Source organism: Acanthochromis polyacanthus, chromosome 15 (genome assembly GCF_021347895.1).
Source record: "Acanthochromis polyacanthus isolate Apoly-LR-REF ecotype Palm Island chromosome 15, KAUST_Apoly_ChrSc, whole genome shotgun sequence".
In the NCBI taxonomy this organism is placed as follows: domain Eukaryota; kingdom Metazoa; phylum Chordata; class Actinopteri; family Pomacentridae; genus Acanthochromis; species Acanthochromis polyacanthus.
This window is the reverse complement of record NC_067127.1, coordinates 6,790,596-6,816,344: the sequence shown is the minus strand read 5'-3', so window position 1 is coordinate 6,816,344 and position 25,749 is coordinate 6,790,596. Positions and strand designations below refer to the sequence as shown.

The 25,749-nt window shown below is 42.7% G+C and overlaps 1 protein-coding gene across 3 annotated transcripts; it reads left to right on the top strand.

The window, feature by feature from the left end:
* Nucleotides 1-35: 35 nt before the first annotated feature.
* On the top strand, nucleotides 36-24,401 carry dachc (dachshund c). 3 transcript variants are annotated; one of them, XM_022218157.2, is made up of 11 exons: nucleotides 36-826; nucleotides 7,838-7,947; nucleotides 11,238-11,348; nucleotides 14,626-14,804; nucleotides 16,002-16,122; nucleotides 16,249-16,383; nucleotides 19,734-19,921; nucleotides 21,344-21,491; nucleotides 22,361-22,489; nucleotides 22,675-22,779; nucleotides 23,823-24,401. In XM_022218157.2, the coding sequence occupies exons 1-11, from the start codon at nucleotides 243-245 to the stop codon at nucleotides 23,858-23,860; spliced, it is 1,848 nt and encodes a 615-aa protein (XP_022073849.1). In that variant the 5' UTR covers nucleotides 36-242; the 3' UTR covers nucleotides 23,861-24,401. The 3 variants fall into 3 exon arrangements, with proteins under 3 accessions (XP_022073849.1, XP_022073850.1, XP_022073848.1); XM_022218158.2 differs by having other exon boundaries at nucleotides 21,341-21,491; nucleotides 22,708-22,779; XM_022218156.2 differs by having other exon boundaries at nucleotides 21,341-21,491.
* The last annotated feature ends 1,348 nt before the right edge of the window (nucleotides 24,402-25,749 follow it).

Sequence of the window (25,749 nt, the reverse complement as noted above, 5' to 3'; positions counted from 1 at the left end):
TCCTCTTTATGATAATGTGACAGTAGCATCTCCAGCTCTGAGACAAGCCTCCGCTCATTCTGATTCAACTATGTGATCTGTTTTCACACACGGACTCCTTCTTTTATGCCCCTCTTCTCCTCCTCTTTGGCACACTCGATGCGCACTCCGCACTCGCAAAGCATCCGCCGTGTGTTCGCTAAAGTTACTTTCTTTTAACAAAAAATAGTTTCACTTATAACTTGCTCTCCAGATCTTCGGGCATGACCACTATGGCAACTCCTGCCGCTCCGGCTCTGCTCCCCGCCGCTCCGCTCGGCCACCACCCGGCGCCGAGTTCCGTCTCTCCGGCCACCAACTCTCCGCCACCTGCGGCCACCTCCGCCGCGTCCTCCCCGGCTCCTCCGGTGGCGCACCCGGCGCTGCTGCACCAGTTCAGAGCGGATCTCTTACTATCGAACGGGACCCCGTTGAAGAGCGGAGGAGCGCCGGTGTCCAGCAGTGCTAAGCCCGTGTACGCCACCGCGTCGCCCGTGGAGAGCACGCCGCAGAACAACGAGTGCAAACTGGTGGAGGTGAAAGGTGCCAAGCTGGCCTCGTTCACCGTCAAAGACACGGAGCTCATCTGCCTGCCGCAAGCTTTCGACGTGTTTCTCAAGCACCTGGTCGGCGGGCTGCACACCGTCTACACCAAGCTGAAACGGCTGGACATCTCCCCGGTGGTGTGCAACGTGGAGCAGGTCCGGGTGCTGCGGGGGCTCGGGGCCATCCAGCCCGGGGTGAACCGGTGCAAACTTATCTCCAGGCAGGACTTCGAGACGCTCTACAACGACTGCACCAACGCAAGGTGAGCCGGGTTTAGAGGGAGATGAGGGGTGACCAGGGGTTGATGGAGGGTTACCTGGTTCATGTGTGAGGAGGGGCGGGTGCAGCAGGTGGAGGTTTTGCACAGGCCTAAAAGATCCAAAAGGATTTCTGACACTTCTATCTGCCTGAATTTATACTTTGGATTTAGTTCCAATCGCCAGTTCATAGCAAATTACGCACACACATCTAATTATTGCAAATTCCTGTATTATAATGACCTCATGATATGTTTTCTATGTTAAAATGTCAACGTAGCCCTCATTTCTACACATTTTTGGATGTGACTGTACAAAATTGAATCCTTAGGGAGCATTTTTTATGGGGGAAAATAAATATTCCACACATATATACATTTTTCCTGACTGTGTGATTTGTTTTTGGAGTTTGCATTTGATTTAATAATGTCCGTCTTAGTCCATTTGACCCCTTTTTTCATTTGCCACATTCCTGCTGCTAGGCCTGTTACTAATTACCATTTTAATGGATGATAAGCATTGCGATGGTGATGATGGTGTTGACGATAATGAATTTTAGTAATCCTAATAGGAAAAACACTCTTAAAAGTTTGTCATGTTATCACAGTCTATGATCTCTTCCCCCTCTTCTCTCACTCTCTCTCTGTCACACACACACTCACACACTCCTTCTCTTTCTCCCTGACACACTCACACATGCACACATTGAATCTGACACTGTCATTCTGAGAAATTGATTCTTCACAGAAATTAATTAATTTTCATTTGGCCCCAAGCGGCAGCTTAAATCAGGACAAGCTCACTCACTCACTCGCTGATCCTTTTGCTCTCTCTCTCCTTCCCCCTGCCTCCCTCTCTCCCTCTCTCTCCCTAATAACTCCTGTCTTATCATATCAACACTCTTTAGCCCTGAGCATCAGAACAGAGGAGATGATTAAATGAATTCTCGGTATTTATGATGCGATTATGTAAATTAGCTGTTTTGCAGAACTCTGATGGTGACCAACTACATGGGTCATCAATCCAATGCGCCACAGAGATGTTTGGATTAAGGGGCTAAATTGGCTTGGATTTGTGGTTTCCTGGTGCCTCAGTCTGCCGTTGTGCAGACCACATGCTCATAACAGCATGAGTTTGAATCCAGAGGAGTGTGGATTAGCCTTAGTTTGGGGAATTGATATTGTTTGATGGTTAATCCTTGCTCCTTGGAGCATGAATGATCCAATTTACACCTGCCATTAAATGCAGATAGAGGATGCATCAAGATGAGCTCAGATAAACAGCAAAAAAAAAAACAACCTGAATTTGCGATATATAAACTACTTCCCCCTCCTTTTTCTTTATGTTCTGTGGGTATAGGTCAGATCATCCTTGTGCTTTGATATATGTCTGCTTTTTATCTTTGATTTTGATACCAGGTGTGAGGTTTTAAGACAAGCTTTGACTTGTTGAGCAAAACCACAAACACTCCAAAAAGAAGTAAGACTATTGTGAGAATCAAGCCTACAGCTTCATGTGCTCGGATTAACACCTGTGCTTAAGCATTTGCGGCCCTCCAACCAAGACAAAATCCAGATGCATCTTCTGGCTGCTTTGGGATTTCTTCTGTGTCTGGTGTTAATGGGAACGTTGTTATACAACCCCTGAAAATACACAGCCTCTGCCGTCTCTAATTATCCACACTACACTCAAACAGCCTTTAGTTAATGAGATCTGAAAACATCACTCGTCTGAAATCTTCAAACAACTTCCGTGATTCTTTGTCTGAAGGCTTCAAATGTGCTGCGGTAGCCATTAGTATCAGCCCCCTTGCATTAGAAGTTTTCTAAGTAATCCCTTGTGTGGATGGAGCAACATACAGTAGCAGGTTAAAAAAAAAAACCTCAAGATGGTTGTCGTTAAAGCAGGAAGGCTGACCGACTGAACCTAAAAGTTTCAGGAACGTCTCCAAGAATGTGATGATTTCTGACAGCCTTGGCTCAGTGAGGTTTTTGTTACTGATTAAGACAGCCATCACTTATTATTTTCCAGTTCAGCACAGTCAGACAGGCTGGAGGAGAAATAACAGCCCTGTCTAGTGGTTTAACATGACTAACAGAATGCTGTACATGCAGTCCTACTGTTTACTCTTCTGGCTATTTGTTTATTCATTGTTTCCTTTTTTAAAGATTAAAAATGAGATGTTTTGAAGCAGTGGTTACGAAAACGTCCTCTGTTTATCATTGTCTTTCCTTCTCCTCTTTGTCTCACTCTTTTACGCCTGCTGTGCGCACAAACACACACACACATACACACACCCTGACCACTGACTCATCAAACCATGAAGAAGGGCCGACTTCACCCTCACTCAAAGCCCAGTTATAATTCATGCATAGGTGGCACACAAACACACACTGGTTGTCATCCGCTGACACACACACACACACACACACACACACACACACTACTCACATGGTCACGCCTGTGTGTTTGCTGGCTTTGCTGCTAAATGACATTAGTTCCACAGAGAGAACATGGCGTGTAGGAGGCAACCTGATCCTCCTTCCTTTTCTTTCTCCCTCACAAAGGAACAGTTTCATTCTCTGTTAGCAACACACATCAAACAGCTCGCTGCAGGTCAAAGTGTGCAGCGCATGCATTTTACTATATATATCTGTATATCACACAGAGTCCAGTAATGCCACCTCTCACACATGTTACATAAAAGTGGTGTAATGTGACAAGGAACAGGATCTCCTTTTAGACACACACACAACCTTAAAAATGTAGCACAAGATATGCACTAATATGTACTGTTGCCATAGTTTGCACTCATTTTGAGACATTTGCATTAAGATTTCTTAAGATTCTAATCATGTGGAGTTGAATGTAATGATATTTGTTGTGTGCAAAGCTTTGAAAAATGGCATTTTGAAAAAATTAACAGCATTTTCTCTTTTTTTCTAAGAAAAAGTCCATCTTAACTCGAGTTAACAGATAACAACCTGGCGGATAGTAGTTTTCACAGGACCTACTTTCTTTAAAAAAAAATTGCACTTATTGAAAAGTTCTAATGAACTAGAACATCAAGGTCACATTATCTGCAAATATCATTTTCTGAGAGCAAAATTCCTCAAACCTCAATTGTGTTCAGGTGGAAACAGATTATTCAGAACCTCTTCACTTCAAAACTAACAGACACAACTTGAGCTAAAACAAAAGATAGGTTAAGTGACCCTCCTCAGTTCACTTGTGTTTTTTTGCAGCTCTTCCATGCATTTCAGTTATCTTCTGTTGAAAACCAAAAATTTAAATCCTCTGCACCTCAAAACTAGCAGACACAATTTGAGCTAAAAGGAAGATATAAGTTGAAAATTTACGTTGAACGACCTTTCTCAGTTCACATGGAATTTTTTTTTTACAGCTTTTGCATTCAAGGAGGTTTCTACAAGCAAAGTCAAATATGAAGCAGGTGTTTTTTTTGTGCGTTCACACAGAAAAAGTGAACAAACTCAAATGATAAATGAGATGAAGCGGCCCGCGGAGCTCAACAAAAGCCTCCTCTTTGTGCCTCCCAGTGGCAAATTTTCGGCCTTGCGAGTTGGCAGCGCCGAGCCGGTGTTGTGTGTGTGTGTGTGTGTGTGTGTGCATGGGAAGGTGGACACCTCAAAGCTGAGCCCCACCGCCACACCATAAGTCACTGTCAAAGTGAGCAGTGTTAGGATGGAGAGGAGAAGGCCCGTGTGTGTGTGTAAGGGTGGGGTGGTTCGCTCAACTTTAACCTCCGCACTCTTTTGATGTTTTATAGAGAAGAGCACGATGAGATAGAGAGGGCCTCCATGTCTTCCACTGTGACAGGTTTTAATGGAGCACACACACTTTGCACACACACGGTCTTGACATCGTCTTGACCCTGGAATGTGGGAGAGGAATGCGAGGCGGTATCAGTTCAGGAGATCAGATTTTTGCCATGATCAAACGTCCTGTGTGCGACTCTGTGTGTGTGTGTGTGTGTGTGTGTTGTCCTGCCTGCTTCTTTCATGACATCATCACACAGGCTTTCCTAATAACAATGGCGCATAAACCTCCTTTTTTTTTCTTTCCCTTTTTTCAGCCCTCGATTTGAGAGGAAGATCACAACATCAATCTTTTCCCTGCCTTCTCTAACCAGCAACATAAGTCTTCCCGCGCACAGCGACGACATTATGATTTATCAAACCGGACCGTGACGGCGAATACAAACCCATGTGGTAAACACAGATTGAAAGGATGGGAGCATGGGAGCTGTAAACCGCTGCTAATATATTCCAAACAAAATCTTGTTTGAGCAAGTTCTCTCTTTTTCTTTTTTTTTCCCTACACACATACACACACACTCTCACATAAACACGCACACACAGCTGCTACCTATCAGCACCTCGGTCCCTCCAAGCCAGTAGCTGTTCCACTGTTTTGACTGTAACACTTCCTCTTCTTTCATTACTTTTCTCTTTCCCCTCACTCTGAGTGTATGTGTGTGTGTGTGAGAGAGAGAGAGATCTGTCATCTTTGTTGTGTTTTGTTTCTGTTCCACCTGTGCTAAGCTCCAGCTGCCATGTTTAGCGTTTCATGTTTCAGGTAACACACACACACACACTTGCTTAAGCTTGGAGGGCAGAACTCAATGTACAGAGTACCTTTTTTAAACAAATGTGTGTGTGTGTGTGTGTGTGGCCAGAGTGTTGGCATGAGGGAGGACGTCTGGGTGAGATTTTAATTAAAGTTTGAGACAAAGAGGTCATAAGCCATACACCCCCTCCTCTACACACACACACACACACACACACACCTTATACACACACAATGAACTGTTTTCTCTCTTCCCCCCTCCCCTCTCTCATTCCATCCCCTCAGCTTGATGACTTTTCCATGAAAGGCTTTTTCATTAATCCTACCTCAGGGAACCGGTGCTCTCCAACCTCACACACACACACACACACACGCACATGCACGCACACACGCCGAAAAACACACTTGCATGCACAACACACACATACACCTCCCTCCACGGGTCACTTTGATGTATCAACGCACTTGCAGACTAAACACAAAATTAGGTTCCAGTCCTTTATGCTCCCCCCAAAAATGCAACATATACAAAGACACGGCACAACACACCCACCTACCCAACGCACACAGGCCATTAATTAGTGTGTGCAAATAAACAGTAGTAAGGGAAAGGGAAGCGGCTGCAGTAAAAACCAACCACAGTCTTTGGTCTGTGTGTGTTTTATTTCTCCCCCACTGATGTTCCCTTCTGCATCTGCCTGTGCTCGGTGTGTGTCTGAGTGGAGCTGTGTTGCTTTACCTTCAAACTTGAGACCTAAAAATACATTTCCTGCTTTTGTTAAAGCCCAGTATGCTGCTCTATGTGCACTGAAACAGAAAAAAATATATATACATATATAATAAGCCCGATTTAAATGCACCCCCACCACCTCTGCAAAAGCAGCACACACTCACACAACTTTGTCCCTCTTGCACATTCCTGCTGTCTGTCTTGTGTGTATGTATATCCACCTGAGTGTGTTTTTCTCACTGTCTACATATTTGTGTGTGTGTCACTGTCTGGCAGGGAGTGTGTGTATGTGTGTGTGTGTGTGATATCTGATGTCAGCTGTCACATCCCAGTCGGTCTGGGCCCATAATAAGAGACAATAATAACAACTCATTAAAACCGAGGGCAGGAACTGTGGAGCTCATCGGCTCATCAAATTAACCTTTGAACACTTCATACACACACACACACACACACACACACACACACGCACAAGCCAGACACAACCCCACACACACACACACACATGAGCTACCTGTTTTCTCCCACAGTTAGTGACTACACAATCTTTCTCTCTGTCTTTTTGTCTCTCTTCATCTCCCCCCTCCTCTCAGCCGGTGGGTGTGTCAACAGGGGATTGGTCCTTTCTGCTGGGTAATTGATGAATTATATGCAATATGCAAATGAGGCGCCATTAATCTCCTGACTGACAGCTTCGTTTATAGGGCCTTAATGACGGCTGGATTAGATTCTAATTAAAATCTGCTCAAAGACACCCCACGCTAGGAAGCTGCTGCTGCTAGTCTACCTCCTTTTTTTTTTTTTTTTTTTTTTTTTTACTCTTTCCCACCTTTTCTCGAACTCTCTCCATACACGTTTCCCTTCATCTTTCTCCCCTCAGGTTGCACCTCCTTCATCTTTGCCTCCATCTTAAACTTTTGTTTCCCCTCTCTTTTTCCCCACTCTGTCTTTCAATACTTCGCACACACACACACACACACACACACACACACACACACACACACACACACACACACACACGGAAGCATCGCCACACTCGCCCACAGACTCGTGTTATGTCAGGCTGCTATGAAAGGAGATGAGGTACGCTGGTTGTCATTAAGCCTGATGTGGCCCGTGTCATTTCCCCTGTCAGGACATTCACACCGTTTAGTCAGAGCCGAAGTGATGTCTGACAGCTTTTCACATACTTCCTCCAGGATTGATTGAGCATGGCTCCGACAAACCACACATACACACACACACACACACACATAGAGGAATGCATGTGGATCTGCTTGTAGTCACTGCCGTTACTGAGGAAATTAGTGACATGGCGAGAAAAAAGGGAATGAATGGCCAAATGAGGAAAGGATTGAAGGCGAGGGAGGCGAGCAAACACATTTAATAAGCAAACAAATGAATGAGTAAGCTGAACAGTAATGAGGTGCTTTATTGATGCCATAGGGAAACTCCTTTTTTGCTTGCTCGTATCCACAGGGAGGTCAGATTTGCAGTACAGCAGCCTTCTTGGAACCGGTCAGGTTTCACTGTTTTTGCTTGTTGACACTTCAGCAGGATCAGAGGTTTACAGACTGAAGGACACTCTCTCTCTAACCAGGCCACCCATCTCAGTCTCAGCGTGAAGAATTGACTGACTGAGGGGGTAAAGTATTAAACTGTCTAATGACTAACGTTAACTCGTGTTTTCTGCCTGCAGTTCGAGGCCTGGACGACCGCCCAAGAGGCTGCAGAGTGTGACAGAGGGCGGGACTCACCACATGCTGTCTCACAGCGGTCTGATGCACGCTGGGATCATACCTCCTGCAGGTGACCACCCAGGCCTCATCACACACAGACAGTATTGTAGAAAAATTATCACACATGCGCATGAATGTAGTAAATTATCGGTGTTTTTCACTGTGCATCTTAAACTGACTAGTCTGAGATCAAACGCACGGTCTGACGTTGGAGGTTTAACAAGAAATTGTAGTGAAATAACATAAAATAAGTCATGATTTCTTTTAAAATTTGCATTTACAAACACTTCTGCAGCTCTCTGACTGCTTAAAGATTGGTTTTTGGGTTTTGAATGACAGAAAACAAAAGGAGATTTACTTTGGACCATCAGTTATTTTGAATATATTTCCTTGCAAAGTTTAGCATTTTGTTAAAACTATCAATACTAACATTTATATACAAATTTAATTGAAGGACTATAATTTCAATTGCCTGTTGTTATGCCTTTTGTTTTGTTGGAATTAATTTTTTCTTGATTTTCAATGCAATTCTCTTGTTTTACCTCACTGTTTCTGAGATTTTTATTAGATTTTCATGTCAATATGATTATTATATCGATGTATTTGACAGATTCTTATTCCATCATCATTATTCATAATTTTATATTTATCAGAATCCCTTATTAGTCCGTCAAGTAACTTGTCCTCTGACTAAAAAGTCACAGCTGCCTGTTGGAAAGGAAGAATTCTTTTTTTCCCGTACATGTCTAAGCAGGCCAATCAAAGAATTGCTACACATCAGTGACGATGAATCAACCAGTGACACATCCAGCCTTCGGCTCAACCACGTGGCATTTTAGGAGCATGAAGTTGTAATTAGGAGAACAAGATAATGGAAAGAAATACAGTTATGTGAATTAAAATGTTCCATGTTTGGAAAAAGACTTGCAGTAACTGGTACACATAGTTACACAAAGCATTTCAATCCAAACATGCCGAACTATAAAAATGAACTGTGAAGAACTAAAGAGTAAAACATAAATACTAGAAATCATTTTATACAATTAACTGTCATACAGTATTCTATCTTTAATAGTACCACTACCACTGATACTGCTTACTGTAATGCTAACATTACTTTAATGTTTACTGCAACCCAATAAAATCATATGCTAAAACCATTTTTAACCAATGAACACAAACAACAGTAAAGTGGTAAAAATGGACAGATCTATTCATCTGCTAGTGTATTCTGTATCAAAGATTCATTATAAGTAGCATAAAGCCGCTGTAAATCTCTAAATCCCCCCCTTTCACAAGTTTTTCCCTAATGTCAGGGGGTTGCAATTTTTCAGTACATGCTGAAAAGTCCCAGCAGAAATCCCTCTTTTGGCTCCAGGAGCTCTTGTACAGAGTGAAATAGTGACATGTTGTTGCTTCAGAGTGAAGTAGCTGTCAAAGTTCAAAAATTTGCTCTCTTTTCAGCTGTCAGAAAGTGGTAACTGTCTGATTCATCCCATCAGTTTAAAGAGAGAACTGGTTGCTTATGCAGTATGGATACAGGGTGGGTGGATTTTCACTAATTTTCCTTCAGATCTGCCGTAGTGACACATTTACCCATCATCAATAGTATGAGGAGGTGGAGTTCTGGGAGGTGACCGGTGTGTTGATTAATAAAATTAGCATACACGCTGCTGACACACCAGAAACAACTCATAACTTGCAAGCTTGGTCTTTTTTCTTGAATTATAAGTACACAAAGTCCTCTTTTAGGTTGAGTAAGAGTCATACTCTTTAGCCCCTTGAAGCCCTCTTGAAATTGATCTGTAGTTGATTTCAGGATGTGTGTAGTTTGTGAATGTAAAACCCAATTGTTTCTTCAAGTATGAGGTATTTGTTTAAAGGAAATGCTGCTGATTTTAATGTCAGAATCTGCAGAGGTGCATGTTTTTACTAACTTTCTACGAACAGTCACCTGCTCTTAGTCAACTGCCTGCTAAAAGCCGTCGTGCCACTTGTTTTTGTCACAAACAGTTTTGTGTTTGGGTCCCTATTGTAGTGTGTTTGTGTGTGCGAGTGTGTGCGTGTGTAGAACAGAGAAAGGGAGAAAAGTAATTGTTGGCACCTCACCGCTCTCAAAGTTGCCCTTGGCTTTGTGCTCTTCACTGCAACCTGATCTTTTCATTCCCCGCCTCAAAAGAAGCCATTTTCTATTAGCCTCCGCTTCCTCTCACTGTTCAAAGGTGGCTGAGAGTGTGTGTGCGTGTGTGTGTTGTGTCTGTGTGAGCGTTCAAGAGCATCTTTCTCAGTGGGAAAAGAGTCTTTTTCCACCAAAGGAGAGGGCACGGCGGCAATGTCAGCGCTACTGATTAGAACTGGCCACATGAGAGGGGAGAAGGAGACAGAGAGAGGGAGGACATTTGAGCGTAAAAGGCAGGAAAAATCTTTGATGTGATCCTCCTTAGTCTCTTTTTCTCACCCTCGTGCGCTCGCACATACACACATGCAACACAGTGGCTTATGTCCCGCTGTGATGCTGACATTTGAAAAGGTAAAGTAAGGAGAGGGGATGGGAGGAGAGGAGAAGGGAGAGGGCATGGAAGAGAGGGAGAGAAGATGAGAAGAAAAGGAACAATTTGTTGTGGTTGTCGACGTCTTGGGCAGACAAACTATTCACCTCAGACACCCATTGTCTGAGAGAGGGGGGGAAAAAACTCAGCAGTTCAGTTCGTTTCAAATGTTTAGATGTATCCAAGATCAGGAAATTAAGACTTATGGTTTGTTTGTATTTCCTCGCCGTTGTTTGCACAGTTGTGTGGTTTGTCCCAACTTTAATAATTCGCCATGTTTGTCTGTATTAGTGCGAGAGATATTTAATTTTCTATTTTAAAGGTCGCTCCGCGGGTCAAACAACCTTCTGAGGTTCAAGACACAAATTAAAATGCGGCCCGGCCCTGCTGCCACATTTTGTCGCTCTCCATTACGAATTATCCCAAAGTGCACAACCCCTATTAAAAAGTATCTCCACTTTTTGTCCCGTGCTTCTAATTCATACTGATAAAGAAGTACTTTCTGGCTAAAAGGTGGAGCCGCTGCTGCCGCTGAGTGCCTGTCCTGAGTGCTCTGCTGTGGGATGTGATATCCCTGTGTGGGAGAGATGAATGTCTTGGCTTGTTCCTATCACTGCTGATTCCCTGGCAGACTAAATGGCCGGTGCAGCGGTGCAGTCAGAATGAATGGCTGGCCTCTGTCTTCCCATGACAACCTCCTGCCTACCCACTGCTCTAATCCTCCACCGGGGGCCATTGATCTGGCTCTTATTGATTCTTTTTCTTTCTTTCCCCCTTTTTCTTCCTCTCTATATCTGTCTTTCTCTCTCAGATCTCTCGGCCCTGGCCAAAAAGATCAAACTGGAGGCGATGGCCAGTTACCACAGCAACCAGCAACATGGCGCGCCAAATGGGGAGAACGGTGACCACAACCCTGGCCTGGGTGAGTCGGATTCGTCCATCGCACACACACGTATGCATGTGTGTGAAATGTTCAATTAAGGTCGCATATCATGTTGTTGTCTGTACACATCTGGGATGCTAAGTCAACACAACCTGAGCAGCTGTGTTTAGACATCACCTCTGCTGCCTGTATGATTTCTTGGGAAAAACAAACTATAGCAGCATCGAGTCAAAACCATAAAGATCTGACTGTCTTGCACTTTGCAGTTGTTGTTATTTCAAATAAGGCTGAATGTTTCCGTCAGCTTGTTTGTGGGATTTGATACCGTTCAGGAAGCATTTCTGAGTTTATAGCAATGAGTGGGTAGGTTTAGGAGCAATGAGTCAAATGGACATCAGGTAATCCAAACAATGAAAACCATAAAGATCCAGCTTTTATTGCGTTTTCTGGTCTTTGATATTTTAAGGGGGTGAATGTTTCCGTCAGCTGGATTTGTTTGCACATTTGTGGGATTCAGCGAGATTCATCAAACGTTTCCTGAAAAACACAGTTGTTTATTCAAAGCGTTGCCTTAGAACATCTCTGGCGAATCATTACCACTTATTACTCACCACATTTAGAGAGTGTACCAGCTATGTTACTCATGCTCAATATGACTGCGATATTTGTTTGTCATATGGTGCAGAATTAAATCAGGATGTACGGGAAAAAGAGTCTGAGTAAGCAGTATGCTCTCATTTACAGTTAAGTCATTTTGCCCTTGGAAAGCTCAGAATCACCTCATTTTGGAATCGAATCCCTTTTGGCTGCTCATTACATGTGCAGGTATACTTTTTAGTCATATGTTATTAAAAGCTGCTCCCTTTTCCTGCACCCATCCCTGGCTGTTGCAGTGAGGGAGAGCAGCCAGCAAAATTGGAGCATCGGTGGAAGAGAGCGAGCGCACCGGGATGATAGAGAGATGAATAAGATGAGAGGCTGAAGCCAAATCAATAGTCTTCTCTCTAATTCACTATCCTGAATGCAAACGACAAACGCTGGACAATCGATGGTGGGACGGGCACACGCACACACACACACACACACACACACACACACACACACACACACACACACACACACACACGAACAGATCGGACACGCCGCCCCCACTGTTATCGACAGGTTAAAGCGACATCAGTGTGTTTAGACAGATGACAGGGCTTATGGAGGTCTGTGTGGAATACGCTATCAACCTGGGACACGCACACTTAAAATGAGGAGCACAGTGCGAGGCTTTAGGACCGAAATGAAAAACTGCCCTTGTGTGTTTCTTTCAAAACAAAATCACAAGGAGACACAAGTAGAAAAAAATCCCTTTTCAGGCTTTGTGTGCAGGAAGTTTTTCCTCTACACTAAGTATTGTTTACCATTGTATACTCTCCGTTACGACTGCCAGCATCTGTGCGCAGTTAGGTGGCATGGTTACCACCAGCCATTATAAACCTGTAAAGCTTAATCACTGTTAATGATAGAGTCAAGTGGAAACACACACACACAAACACTGCACACAGGCATACGTACACACACATAATGTGTTTTTTTCCATACTGCCACCCACGGCCTTATGGGAAGTATAGGCCCCTACCAGAGTTTTAACCACTACAAAGGCAATCTCGGATTACACACACGCACACACTCACAAATGCTGAGTGTGACACCTTATGGGCCGGGGAAGAGCGGGGAGCAGCCATTTCTGCATTTAACAAGATCTTCTGGGAAATTTACAGTAACTGTTTGTTTACAGTAATGGTTTGTTTGGATAAACATAAGAGAGGCACTTTGACTTTTGATGTTTTTTAATGAAACATAAGAGAAAGTGATGGGAGGGCAGAGAAAGTGAAGAGAGAAGGGAAGCGGAGGAAGGAGGGAGGGTAAAAAAGAAAAAAAAGCAGAGTAAAGAAGAGAGTGAAAATGAAATTATAGGAGGTGGAGGGGGGGGGGGGGTGACAAAAGTGGAGCGCTGTTTTCTAACCAAGGCTTAATATTTGGAGTTGGCTGCTAGTTGATTGTCGGAGCATCTGGTTATTCAGCTCCATTCAGACAGATCTTTTGTTTGGATTGGTTTCTGCTCTGGGCAAGTGAGAGACTAATCTGCCAAATGCACAAAGCACTGCACATATGTCCAGCGAGCCCGACTCATAAAGTCAACGCCTCACCCTTTATTTCTGAGTTTGCCTTTTCTTTTTTACCCCTCTTTCTTTCTCTCTCTTTTTCTCTCTTTCCCTTTCTGCCTTTATTTGTTCTATTTCATCTCTCTTCTTTGGATAGCCTTTTTTTGTTTCCATGCACTCGTTCTATTATTTGTGACAATTGTGCGGAATAGAGTCCAAGATTTTTTCCTTTGTGTTTATAATTACCCAGCGTGCATTGCTGGCCCAGCACCAGGACTGCCATCAGCTTCTTTTGTTCCACTTCCTCCCTGTGTTTCTTTTGTTTTTGTTTTTCCTTTTATTAAATGATAAATATTTATGTCATTTTCTACCCCCCCAACAGGATTGTTTGTTTCATGAATAGAAGAACTGCAACAACCCACTGGGGTGCTGTTGAGAGGAAGGATTTTCTTTAAAGATAATGGATGCTTGTCTTAAAGAGAGGAGTGTGAACAACAGATTGGCCGCGATAATAGGAGTTTAGTTTCAACTGCCGAAAAATGTGTTGGATTATCATGAAGAAGCACCGGGGCAACGGAAGAGAAAAGTCGTCTATTTTTACTTCATTCCAAAGAGGCTGGATTTGTGTTTTATTTGCAGATGACACTCAAGAAACATCTTGAGGCCATTACAGTCCTTACATCTCTGAGACGCGCTCATCCTGATCATGATCACGCTCCCCTCCCTCTTCTCACTCTCCTGCTGCACTCATCTTTCTCCACGCTGTGCACGTTTTTTTTTTTTTTTTTTTCAAGATGTGGTTTTAGAAGCAGAGCAGTCATCCAGGTAATACTTTCAACAAAGAGGAATGACACTGGTGTCCAGATCCGCTCACAGTCATCAGAGGATGGGTTTTCAGCTCAGTAACCAACACGAGACTGAGCAGAGGCCTTGAAGTTGTGATGAATAAATAAGGCTCATGCGAAAAATGAAAGACAAGATATATAGAACCTGTTTTACGTTCTGTATCTGTATAGTGCAGCTTTGATGACCTTTAAACAACGCCGCTGTGGTGTGACCTTTGCCATATGAGAAGCAGCAGACTTACTGACTGTACTGTGCTCTTTCTCCTTCCGTTCTATTCCATTCTGTTCTATTCTCTATTTTGTTCTGTTCCATCCCAGTTCTGGATCAGTTGCCCTTCATGATGATGTCACATCCTCTGATCCCTGCCAGCCTGGCGCCGGCCTCCGTTTCCATGGCGATGGGCCAGATGAACCGACTGAGCACGCTGGCCAGCATGGCCAACGTGGCACAGCTCCACGCCAACCCCCCTGCCAGGGCTCCCACCTCCGTCATTAAGGTGAACTCAGAGGCCCATCAGCCCGGTGGATCTGACCGCCAGCCAGCAGCAATCGTCTCCGTGCAAGTGACACTCACTTGAAATATTTGTGGAACCAGTTAATTATACAACTTACTGATTCGCTTTTAACTTCGCAAGACATAGTTCTTGTCCCTTAAGTTTCGTGATGACTTACTCTTTCGATTCTTTACGCGCAGAACTTAGACTCGAGTTGCAGCTAAAAACTGTCGACTAGGGGATATCCAAGTTCTGGACTGCTACCAGAATGTAATCAGTTGTTCCTTGGCTTCAGGTCAATACCATATCTATTTATACATTTTTGAGATATCCTGCATACAGACAGAAAAACTTTGTTAAAAACAACACTCTGGTGTTTTTCAGTCAGTGTTTTAGAAAGATTGGAGAGAATTACACTTAAAAGTTGACAATCTAGACAGAGTTTTATCACACTGTATTCTCATCAGTTACAGGAAATTGCATCTGTGATCATAATTTTAACCACAGGGACCATTGTTTATAAGACATTGGACTTGTTCCTAAATGTGAAACTTAATGAAATGAGCACCAGAGTAGCTTCCAAGCCTTTTCATGTTCCTAAGAATATCATTTCTTTTAATAAAAGGTGATTTGTGAATGATTTTATCATGTTTTGCAAATCCAAAACACACCTATGATGTATTTGGCTAAATGTGGAAAAAAGTCCAGTAAATTTGACAGTTGTATAAAAATTATTATTTCACAAAAAATCCATTTTAGAACCCAACATGACACATAGAACATTTTAGCTAGATTGCCACAAACGTGCTTTAACTAAACCCCACTTTGCAGTTCTTCCTTTTGCTTTAAAAATTTACTGATTGATTAATGTCCCTTTTCTTGGTGGTAATTCAGTGTATCCATCCACTTTATTCATCTAAATGAGACGGTAGTAATAACATTCAGCCGTGACAAAGAATCTGATTTAAAATTAGATCACTGAACTACAAACTCTTGATTGTGAATGTTGCATTTTCCCCTTGCAATGATCCAATCCACATTTCCAGGGATCATGTAGGTATCTGTGACATTTATTCTTTAAAATAAATCAACATAAAATTTTCTACCTGAATTTTGAACTCACAGTGTACACTTTTGTGCGTTACCAGCTGTAATTTTCAGTTTAATTTTGTGACCCTGTGTCATTTTGTTGCCCGTCAGGAGCGAGTGCGTGACAGCCCCTCCCCTTCTCCCTCACTGGAGGAAGCTCAGATGTCATCCAATCACAGCAGCAGCGTGTCGAGTTCGCCGTCTCACACAGAACGCACTGCAGAAACCACACGTATGTACTCACCTGTGGCGTGGACGCACTCTTTCAAAAGTGCAGTGAATGCTATGGCCATGACGCTACCTTGGAGGAATTTATGAATTCCTTTTTTATTGACTTTTTATTACTCTTTCCTTGCAGACCCTCTCCATGATGGCCTGTCGTCGAGCCACAGTGTGTTGGGACATTCTCCTGCATTGGTGCAGGGGGCCAGAGAGACAGATGTGGCTTTGGTGGAATACAACAAGGAGAACAAGAGGAGCCACGCTGACAGAGGTAAGACACACTCGTACGCTCATGCAGCTTGAATTTCAAAGTTCTCATCTTGTTTTAAGGTGTCTTATGTTACCCTAGAATTACTGAGTTTGAGTGTCAACCTCACCTCAAAGGTCAACTTCTGTTTTTTTTCCTGAGAATTTCTTGCTCCAGTCATTAATCATGATATAATTATTAATGAGCAATGATTATTTCTCGCACAAATCAATCACCTCGGAACGTAATCTGTCAATCGAGAGCAACAAGCATCCATCCAAACCATCCATCTGTGTCATCACTGACGCTCTTAAACACCTGTGGCAAACGGTGTGATGGTTTTTCTAATGTGATGTATGTTTTAAAAGAGAGAGATCTTCTAACGTTTGAACAAGGAAGAAATCTCAGTAACAGGTCGATGAGGATTCACTCTCTCACCCTTTCTCTCCTCCTCCTCCTCTCCACCTCGCTGTCAGCGGCCCCCCAGCCTCCCGCAGAGAGCAAAGACAAATAATTCTGCAAAACAGGACTCCATTAGACCAGGAAGCGGTGTTACATTAGCGAGCCATTTGCCGGGCCGCGGCCTAACGAGCCAGGCGGCCTCCCGCGCTCTCAGCTGGACCTCATCTGCATAACGACTGCCTCCCTGTCGTTAGGGCCCGCGTTGCCACGGTGCTGCAACGTCAGTTGTTTGGTTCTCTCTGTCAGGGAGGTTTGCATTAGCTTAATGAGGACTGCTCAAGGACAAACAGTCAGCAGAAATCTACAGCGAGAGAGAGAAAGAGAGGTGGAGAGGGAGAGATTGTTTGTGTATAAGTTTGTATGTGTGTGCACGCGCTTGTGTAAATGTATTCTAATACGGAATCGCATTATTCAGTAATCGAATCTAAAAATCACAAAGGCCTCCCAGGTAAGGTTTCCGATGCTGTCAGGTATCTGTGAACATATTGACAAAGCAGTGATGGCACCAGCGACGTGAATGCCATGCATCACACATCGCATTTATGCAATTGATTCTCAATTGATTTTCCGGCATGCAAATGAAACATGCATGTACATTTGCTGGATTGCAAGCTTTTGTATTTGACCTAGAACATCACAGGATAGGTTTATCGTGGATTGAGCGGAGTTTCAAAGAGCACTTCAGCGCTGTCATTCTGTCAATCCATTGTATGATAATCTCTGCGAGTGTGTGTGCGTACGTGTGTGTGAGTCGGTTTTTGGCTGTGTGTGCTGTTTTAGTGGTCTTTGAACAACGTATCCATGCAGCAAAGATCAGAGGCCATCCCTGACACCTCACTCCCATTAACCAAACATCAGCAGAATTTTATTCTCTCTCTGTCTCTCCCATTCTCTCCCTCCCATCCCTGCCTGCTCTCTTCCGCTGACTGGCAGTCTTCACGTGGTGAAGTTCATTAGCCCTGGGGACAGGTGGGAGAGGAATAAGAGAGGGGGGTAAAAAGAGAGATGAAGTTGGGAGAAAAGAGAAAAACAGACAGTGACCTTGGTTAGGGAGATGGGTAAATGATCAAACAAGCTGGCAGCTTTGTGTGTATGTGTGTGTATTTATGCCAAACGTGTGTGTGAGTGTGAGGTAAAGTAGGCGTAAAACAGTAACTCAATAAAGGATCAGTCACATCCAAGGAGCCTGGGGAGCCCACGCTGCTGACTGCGCACTTCATCGGCTACAAATGTGTGTGTGTGTGTGTGTGTGTGTCTGTATGTGAGCCACAGGAGTGTAGTTGGATGCCCTCCGCTGAGCTCGCCAGCACCTGCTAATTACCTTTCTCTACAGAGCAATGCTTTTAGCAAGAAAGAGGGAGAAAAAGGTGGAGGAGGAAAGAGGGTGGGGGGTTGGGGGGGGGCATTGCTTCTCATCTGTGAAACACCTTGAATGTGACAGTTGCCAAGACGTGAGGCCGAGGCAGAGTGGGGAAGGTGGGTGGATTTGGAGCAGAAGATGCTGTGGTCAGCTAAGTGGAGAAAACACTGTCATTTGTCACAGACAGAGAAAAAGTGCCAGATATCACATCGCACGTTCACGCTCGTCTCTGCTCCAATAACCGCCGGACTCCCAGGACATCTTCGTCCCTCAGTGGCTCGGATGACAGTAAACGCATAAAGTGAGCAACTGCCTGATGTAGGGGGGAAAAATGCAGAAAATGGCTAATCTTCATCTCCCTCACTGTCACGAAAAAGGGAACACGCAGTTCTCAGGTTTACAAACAGATGGTCATCCATAATGCAGGTTCTTAGCTGCTTTTATGGGAGATGTCAAGCTGTGATGCATTATCAATAGGCAGACTGCCATCTAATAAAGGCTAACCACATTTTTAAAACCCCAAACCAGGACTTTTTGTGTATTTGCGCATGCACTTGCACAAAGTAATTAGTGTAAACACCTATTTACTGTTGGCCTTGATATGTTTGCAAGGAGTTAAGTAAATTTATTAGTGAGCCCGAAATTTGCGTTGCACTTTGATTACATATTGTTTTGGCAGTGATGATCCCACTGCAGATTTATAACCTGAATGCTTGGAAATAATATGTTGTGCTAATCAGGAAAATGTGCACAGTTGTTGAGAGATAGTGGAGGTTGTCACACAAAAGGTTGGCACAGGAAATGGGTGAATTTATTGAGCACGTTTTAAAAATACACTTGACAAAAAAAAGCAGAACAATAAGAAACAAAAATTGTGCTCAAGTCACACAGTGATAATTTGGAAGATCAAGAAAAAAATCGAGACAAATCAAGTGCGTCACCTTTTATAAATGTGCGCAAATGATTTTTAAAAAATTCTCTGAATCGTTGCAGGAGGCTGTGGCACAATCAACATAAAATACACTTACAGCTTCCGTTTAACTGTCAAAGTCTGTCTACTAGCGTTTTCCAGAGCTTTAATCCGTATCTCAGCAGATCAAGAATGTTTAATGGTAAATAATTACCCGCTATCATGTTACTTAACGTAGGTCCTGTTATTACAACCTAACCAGCTTAAACTGCTGAAGACGTGGTCGAAACATGCAAAGAAAGCTACTAAATGTTAAATATTTGAGATTAAAGGTCACACGCTCTGATAAAATACAACTCATCTTGACAAATCTTTGATCCACAATAACCCAAACTGTCTCTGTTAGTACCAGACCACCTTTCTTTCAGTCAAATTGGTATTTACGAAGGTCAGTGGTGAAGTTTCACGCTTAAATTCAGCTTTAATTTCACTACTGATGTCGTTACTTGACATAATGAAGTGCAGTCAGCCATTGTATATCACTTCTCAAGACCAAGGAAGGCATGAGCTCATTGTGTTCAGCTTCACTCAGGAGTGTATCGCCGCTGTGACGAGACATCACGCTGTCTGTCTGCCCTCCAGATAACAACTCCTTGGCTACACAGACAACCAGGGAGAGCTGTGATAGACAAGTCTACCAGAAACCCCCATCAGGCTGCGAGAGGGTATCTTACCCTGCAGGACAGAAGCTCCCAGCAGGTCTCCACCACACTCCCTTCATCTTCCCGGAAGGCTTGTCCTCCATAGAGACCCTGCTCACGAACATCCAGGTGAGCCTCTGCCGGCGCTTTTATTATTATTATGCTCGAAGATGAATAGGAAAGGAGATGAGCCACTCTCTGGGATTTCCTGAAATGTTAAATAGCAGACGAGGCAGACATTTAGGATATGCGGTAATTGGGATGGGCGTGTGCTGACCTGCTTCTCAGATTTTACACGTCTTTGTTAAAAGAACAGTCACAATGAAAAGCCCTCTGCGGCTGGGTTTTCACAGGAAAAAAATATGTTCTTAACCTCACCTGACCCTGATGTTTTGGCAGTTCCACTTTTAGCATTTAAAAGAACTGGTGTTGACTTTCATGACATTAAACTCACATCTATTTATTCAATTCTTTTTTTTCTATTCTTTTTGTAGGAAGTATACAACCCAGAACTAAGACATTGCCTGAAGAAAAACCTATTACATTTATAGTGAGATGGTTTACCTGACTGTAGCTCGTGAATTATTTCTTCTTTAAGGTCTGTTTTTGAATCTTTAAAGTTTCAAAGCACAGTGGCTTTGCTTAACCCTTGTGTCATCCCGCGAGCCAAAACTGGCCCATTTTGAAGTTTGAAAATGTGGGGAAAAAAAAAAATTTCAGTGATCAATCAATCAATCAATCAATCAAATTTTATTTATAAAGCGCCTTCCAACAGCCAAAAGGTGCACAAGGCGCTTAACAGAGTAAAATAAAATAAATAAGTAAAAGCATTTTAAGAAACATACCGTTCTAAAAGAAGCTAAGCGTCAAATGCTACACGGAACAAGTGTGTTTTCAGACGACATTTAAAACATTTAAACAGTGAAACGTCTAATGTCCACATTTTCAGCATTTTTGGGAAATCTTTGAACATTTTTTGGTGGAAAAAAAGAAATGTTAAAAAAGTTTCTTAAGAACATTCACAAAAAATCTACCAAAATCCTATTTCTCTGGATTTTGGTTGATTTTTTTTTTTTAATGTTCTTAAAGAAAATATTAGAAGTTTTACTGATATGTATATGTAATCACTTTGGATATTTTTAGGATTTTTTGGGGAAATTTTTACTCATTTTTTGAAAATATTTACAAGACTCTTCTTGCCAAATTTGGGGGATTTTTTAAAATAATACTTTTAAGGGAAAATTTTAAGGAATTACTGGAATTTCCTTCCTGAAGGTTTTGCAAATTTTCAGACATTTTGTGATTTTTTTATTTTTTTTTTGCTGAATTTTTGGATTTTTTTCAGACAAGGAAACAATATTTTTTGGTGCCCGTAAATGAGGACAAGAGGAGGGACAGCAAAAGGCAAAATATTTTCTTTTGGACTGGGTGATTTGGTGGTTTAAGAGTTCTAATTTTTTTCATTTTTAAGCATTTATGGATGACTGACATCTTTGTTGGCTGTTGTTCGGTGTGTAACCTGTTGATGTTCGCCTGTGTGTCTCCAAGCAGGGTCTGCTGAGGGTTGCCATAGAGAACGCCCGAGCCCAGGAGAAGCAGGACCAGCTGGAGAGGACCGAGCTGAAGATGGAGCTGGTCCGAGAGAGGGAGCTCAGAGAGACCTTGGAGAGACAGCTCAGCATGGAACAGAAAAACAGAGGTATCGCATGCAGTATCTTAGATTGCTTCGTAAAAGACAGGGTTTAGCAACTTTTGCCAAGTGTTGATTGAAGTGTTACATTACCATCACGACACTGGCACGGTTTGGATTTCAACATCTAAACACCGACAATGCCGCTGCACAGCTAAACAACGCTGATCTAATCCACTTCTAAGCTGACAGGACGTCCATTAAGTTGAAAATCAGATAAGGAAGTGAGGACACCTACTGCATATTACCCCTCAAAGCATCTGCAGAGGTGAATTACACCGAGGTTGGCACGTATGCTGCGAACTAAATCAAGTTTGGCAAGTTCACAAAATCTGTCATATGCGGCGCAGTCAGAGCAAATTCCGGTCAAGCGCGGTTTGCGTAATGAGGTCACGCCAGGTGGAGAAATTAGCAACTTTAGATGGAAAGTGACTGTAAAATGTAGATCCAAAACAGCCAGTTGCGTGATTGTACATACCTGTTGCAGATGACAGTCCTGCAGTAGAACAGTATTCTGATCCTTCAAACCAGCAGTTGTGCTGGATTTTTGGCACAAATCTGCAAAAATCAAATGTGATTTCATGCAGAGTGTATTGCACATTTAGTTCTGAAAAAAAAAACAGCAATACAGTCCAAGTTAAGAACAGATTCAAAATCTCTCAAATCACACAATTTAAAGATCCAGGAAGGTCAAGAAGCACTGAGACAACACAAGAAATATTATAAACTAATTCCTTCAACAGTAAACACAAATTAAGTCATGTATTAAAAAAATAAAACTCATACAATGGAAGAGCCAAGATAATTTACCCTTAAATGTGTACTTTTCTAACATTCTCTGCCACCTGTCCTTTCTTTTCCTCTTCTTCTCCATTCAGTTCTGATCCAGAAGCGCCTGAAGAAGGAAAAGAGGAGTAAGAGGAGACTACAGGAGGCCTTGGAGGAGGAGGTCAAACTGCGTGATCAGGCAGAGCACAGCCTGCTGCACACTGCCAACACACACACAGGTGCAGAAACCTTTGTCATACCTGCGTTTTACTTCTGCTTTGGCTCAAAATTGAGCCTAATGTAGCGGTAACCAGCCTAATTCTCATTTTCATATTAAATGTCACCAAGCTTTCGGTGCGACTTAGCCTCGACTGTTCATTAGCCGCTAATCAAGTGTCTTTATTAATTAATGGCCAAACTACAGGCCATCAATCATCAACAGCTCCTCCTCACACAGAATCTGTGACCCAGGACGTGGAAGGCAGCAACCACGATGACAGCAGGATGGACACTAAGGGGACAGTACAAGGTACAGGCGTCCAGATAACAAGCACTGCCTCCTCGGTATGAATGTTGTGAAATTATTAGACAGAAAAGCTGTCACTGCTAAAATGTTCTCTCACTTCTAACAGTCATGTTAAGAACAGAGAAATAGATATAAAGCAGTAAAAGTTTCAGCATTTGTAGAAGCGCCTCACCAAGTTAGTGGAGATAATTTACTTATTATTAACAGTGATAAATTGATTGTCACGCTTACCCAGAAATTCCATTTCAGTGTAAGAATCGCGGCATACCTGCTGGTGGGGATTTATTTAGCTCTTATCGACTGAGCTAGGACAACAGATTTCATTATTTCACCTACTCTCCGCTTTTGATGCTTAACTGACCAGTCGAGTGGAAGGGTTTTCAAAGATTTCACAGCGAGACCGCTCCTGAGAAATTGAACAAAACGAAATGAGGCATGAGACAGTTCACCGGGGCTACCGTTTTAATGGAGACGGGCGTTTAATATATTTGTTTTGCCAACATTATTGTCTTCGCAGGGATGGATTAATGAGAAAAATCCCACATGTAACATCTTAAACAGACAGAGAAAGAAATGGCCGTGATCTGTAGCCCGGCCTCATCAAAGGAGTGCACGGTTCCAGCCCACCTCTGCTCCGCGCTGTGCCAAGACCACCATACCAGACAGCGCGCTTGTTCAAAAGCAATTTTTAATTGAATGTCAGTGAAGCAAGAAGAGAACTGGCCACTAATTAATGGCTGTCTTAATTGTCCTCATGACGAGTTTGTTTGGACATCATTTGCATAATTAACACCCAGTAATAAATCATTTAAAGGGGAATTGTCTGTCAGACAGCAGGGCAGGATGTGGTTCCTTTGTGCCAGGAAGTTTTATCGCCAAAAACGGGGATCAGGGGCCGAAAAAAGGCTTTAAACCGAGCCTTCCTCCATAACATTCTTTTGTTAATGATCTCCGGTCGTGGATGTATTCTTCAGTAGTTCTATGGATGAACTAATTACATAAAGCTGACGGTTTTTATTTATCGGACTTTCTTTGTTGATTTTCAGAAGGAAGAGTTTTCCTGCAAACCACTGGGATGTTCTGAAGACAGAAGGAGAAGGAACAGATGGATGGATGGATGAATGGATGGATGGATGGATGGAAGAGTGACAAAGATTCTTCATTTATGAGATATACAATCGACAGGCATGCTCAGTGGCATCTGAGACACACATGTCCGCCTCCTCAAGAGGACTCCCCTGCATTTGAAGGGTGACATTTGAACTTTTCTATCGTTCTCTTGTTTAATTTATTGCATTTATCACCAAATCTCAGCCGTAGTGGGAAGACTATTTTATTCCGATGTTGTGTTTGAACTGTGTTTCTTTCAATCAAGGCTTTTAGATCCTAGGTGAAGACGACCATAGTTGTTTTTTTGTCAGTGCTGTTTATCTGGACACAAGTGATGAAGATGAACTTGTAACAGAGTTGTGTACATATATATAGTCATCATTTTTGTTATTATTATTATTAAAATTAAAAAAACACATAATGGCATGTTGTACAGTCAGTAAATGACTTGTATTGTGTATGTTATGCAGTAGTGCAGTTTGACAATACAAACAATACAAATCCTTTTTATTAAATTGTGTCTTTGCTTCCTTCTAAGTTATTTCACAAGAGCTTTTGTCTTTAATCGTTCTTTTTATAATTTCCATGAGTTTTTTTTTTAGAGAGATTTCTTGAATGTGGACTTGACAAAATAGTTGTGCATCTTAGATCTGTGTTGTGTGTGTGGAGGAGGGGAAGGTCCATGTGTCTGCATCGTCTAAACATATGTGAGGGTGTGGGGGAGTGTCGTGGCATTGATTTGTGCTCCATCTCCAAAAACTTACACGTAAGTATTGACAGACAGTCAGGAAGGCGGTGGGCTGGGTCGCACGCAAGCCGTCTGTTAGTGAAACATGTCGACGAGGCGCTATCGCCTTGTGGCTGCTCTCATTTGTGTCTTTTTTTTTTCTATGCCTTACAAGCATAGGAAAAAAAACTGACACAAGCTGTCCTTGTGCTGGTGAGCAGTCAAGAGCACAAGAAATAGATGATGTTTCAAAAAAAACAGTGTGTTTATTTGTGGCTATTTCATGATCTTTGCCTGCCAAATATTAGTATTGCAGGAGATGGAACCCTACGTGATTAAAATAATGAATTTTCTGACTCATTGTGGATCAAAGCCCTGTAAAATGCCTGTTAATATGAATCAATTGTAGCTTGCTTTGCAGTTTAGAATTTGAGAAAAGCATGTCTCCGTGCATGCATGTATAAGAGATACTTGAAAAGGGCATTAATAGAGGAGTGTGTGGCTCATTATGTATGGCTACAGTAAGTGTTCCTTAACTGATGCACAGGGTAAAAGGGTGAATAAATCACAAAAGGTCAAAGATCAAAAATGCAGGTTGTTTAGAAATATTAGAAGCAATTTCCTCTGGGGGATGTAGGAGATGCTTAAGAGCTTATCTGAGAAGAAATGTTTCATTTTCTGAAGTCCTAAATAAGATATATCTCAGATTGTTGTGAACTTGTGTGTTGTGCCAAAACAATCTGCGCAGTAGGCCAGGTTTTGCTCATGCAACCTTGTCTAAATGTGCGGTGTGCCATTTCCTGGACACAGGCAGATAAGCTGTGATGCAGGACTAAAACAATACCTCTGTTACAAGCAATTCTTCCTGAATACAGAGCGGCTGACAAGTGAATAGCAATGATTCACATAAATGAATGTGTGAATGAGTCATCGGCTTTTCAGATGACCACCTCAGAGGCTGTCTTGACTAAAAACGTTTGTGACTTCATTCAGCAGTGCTCTTCCCTTTCACGCTCCCTTGTATCTCTTTCCGTCTCACACACACGCACACGCACACACACACACACACACACACACACACACACACACACACACACCCCTCACAATTCACCGAGTAGCATTGTCCTGCCGCGAGA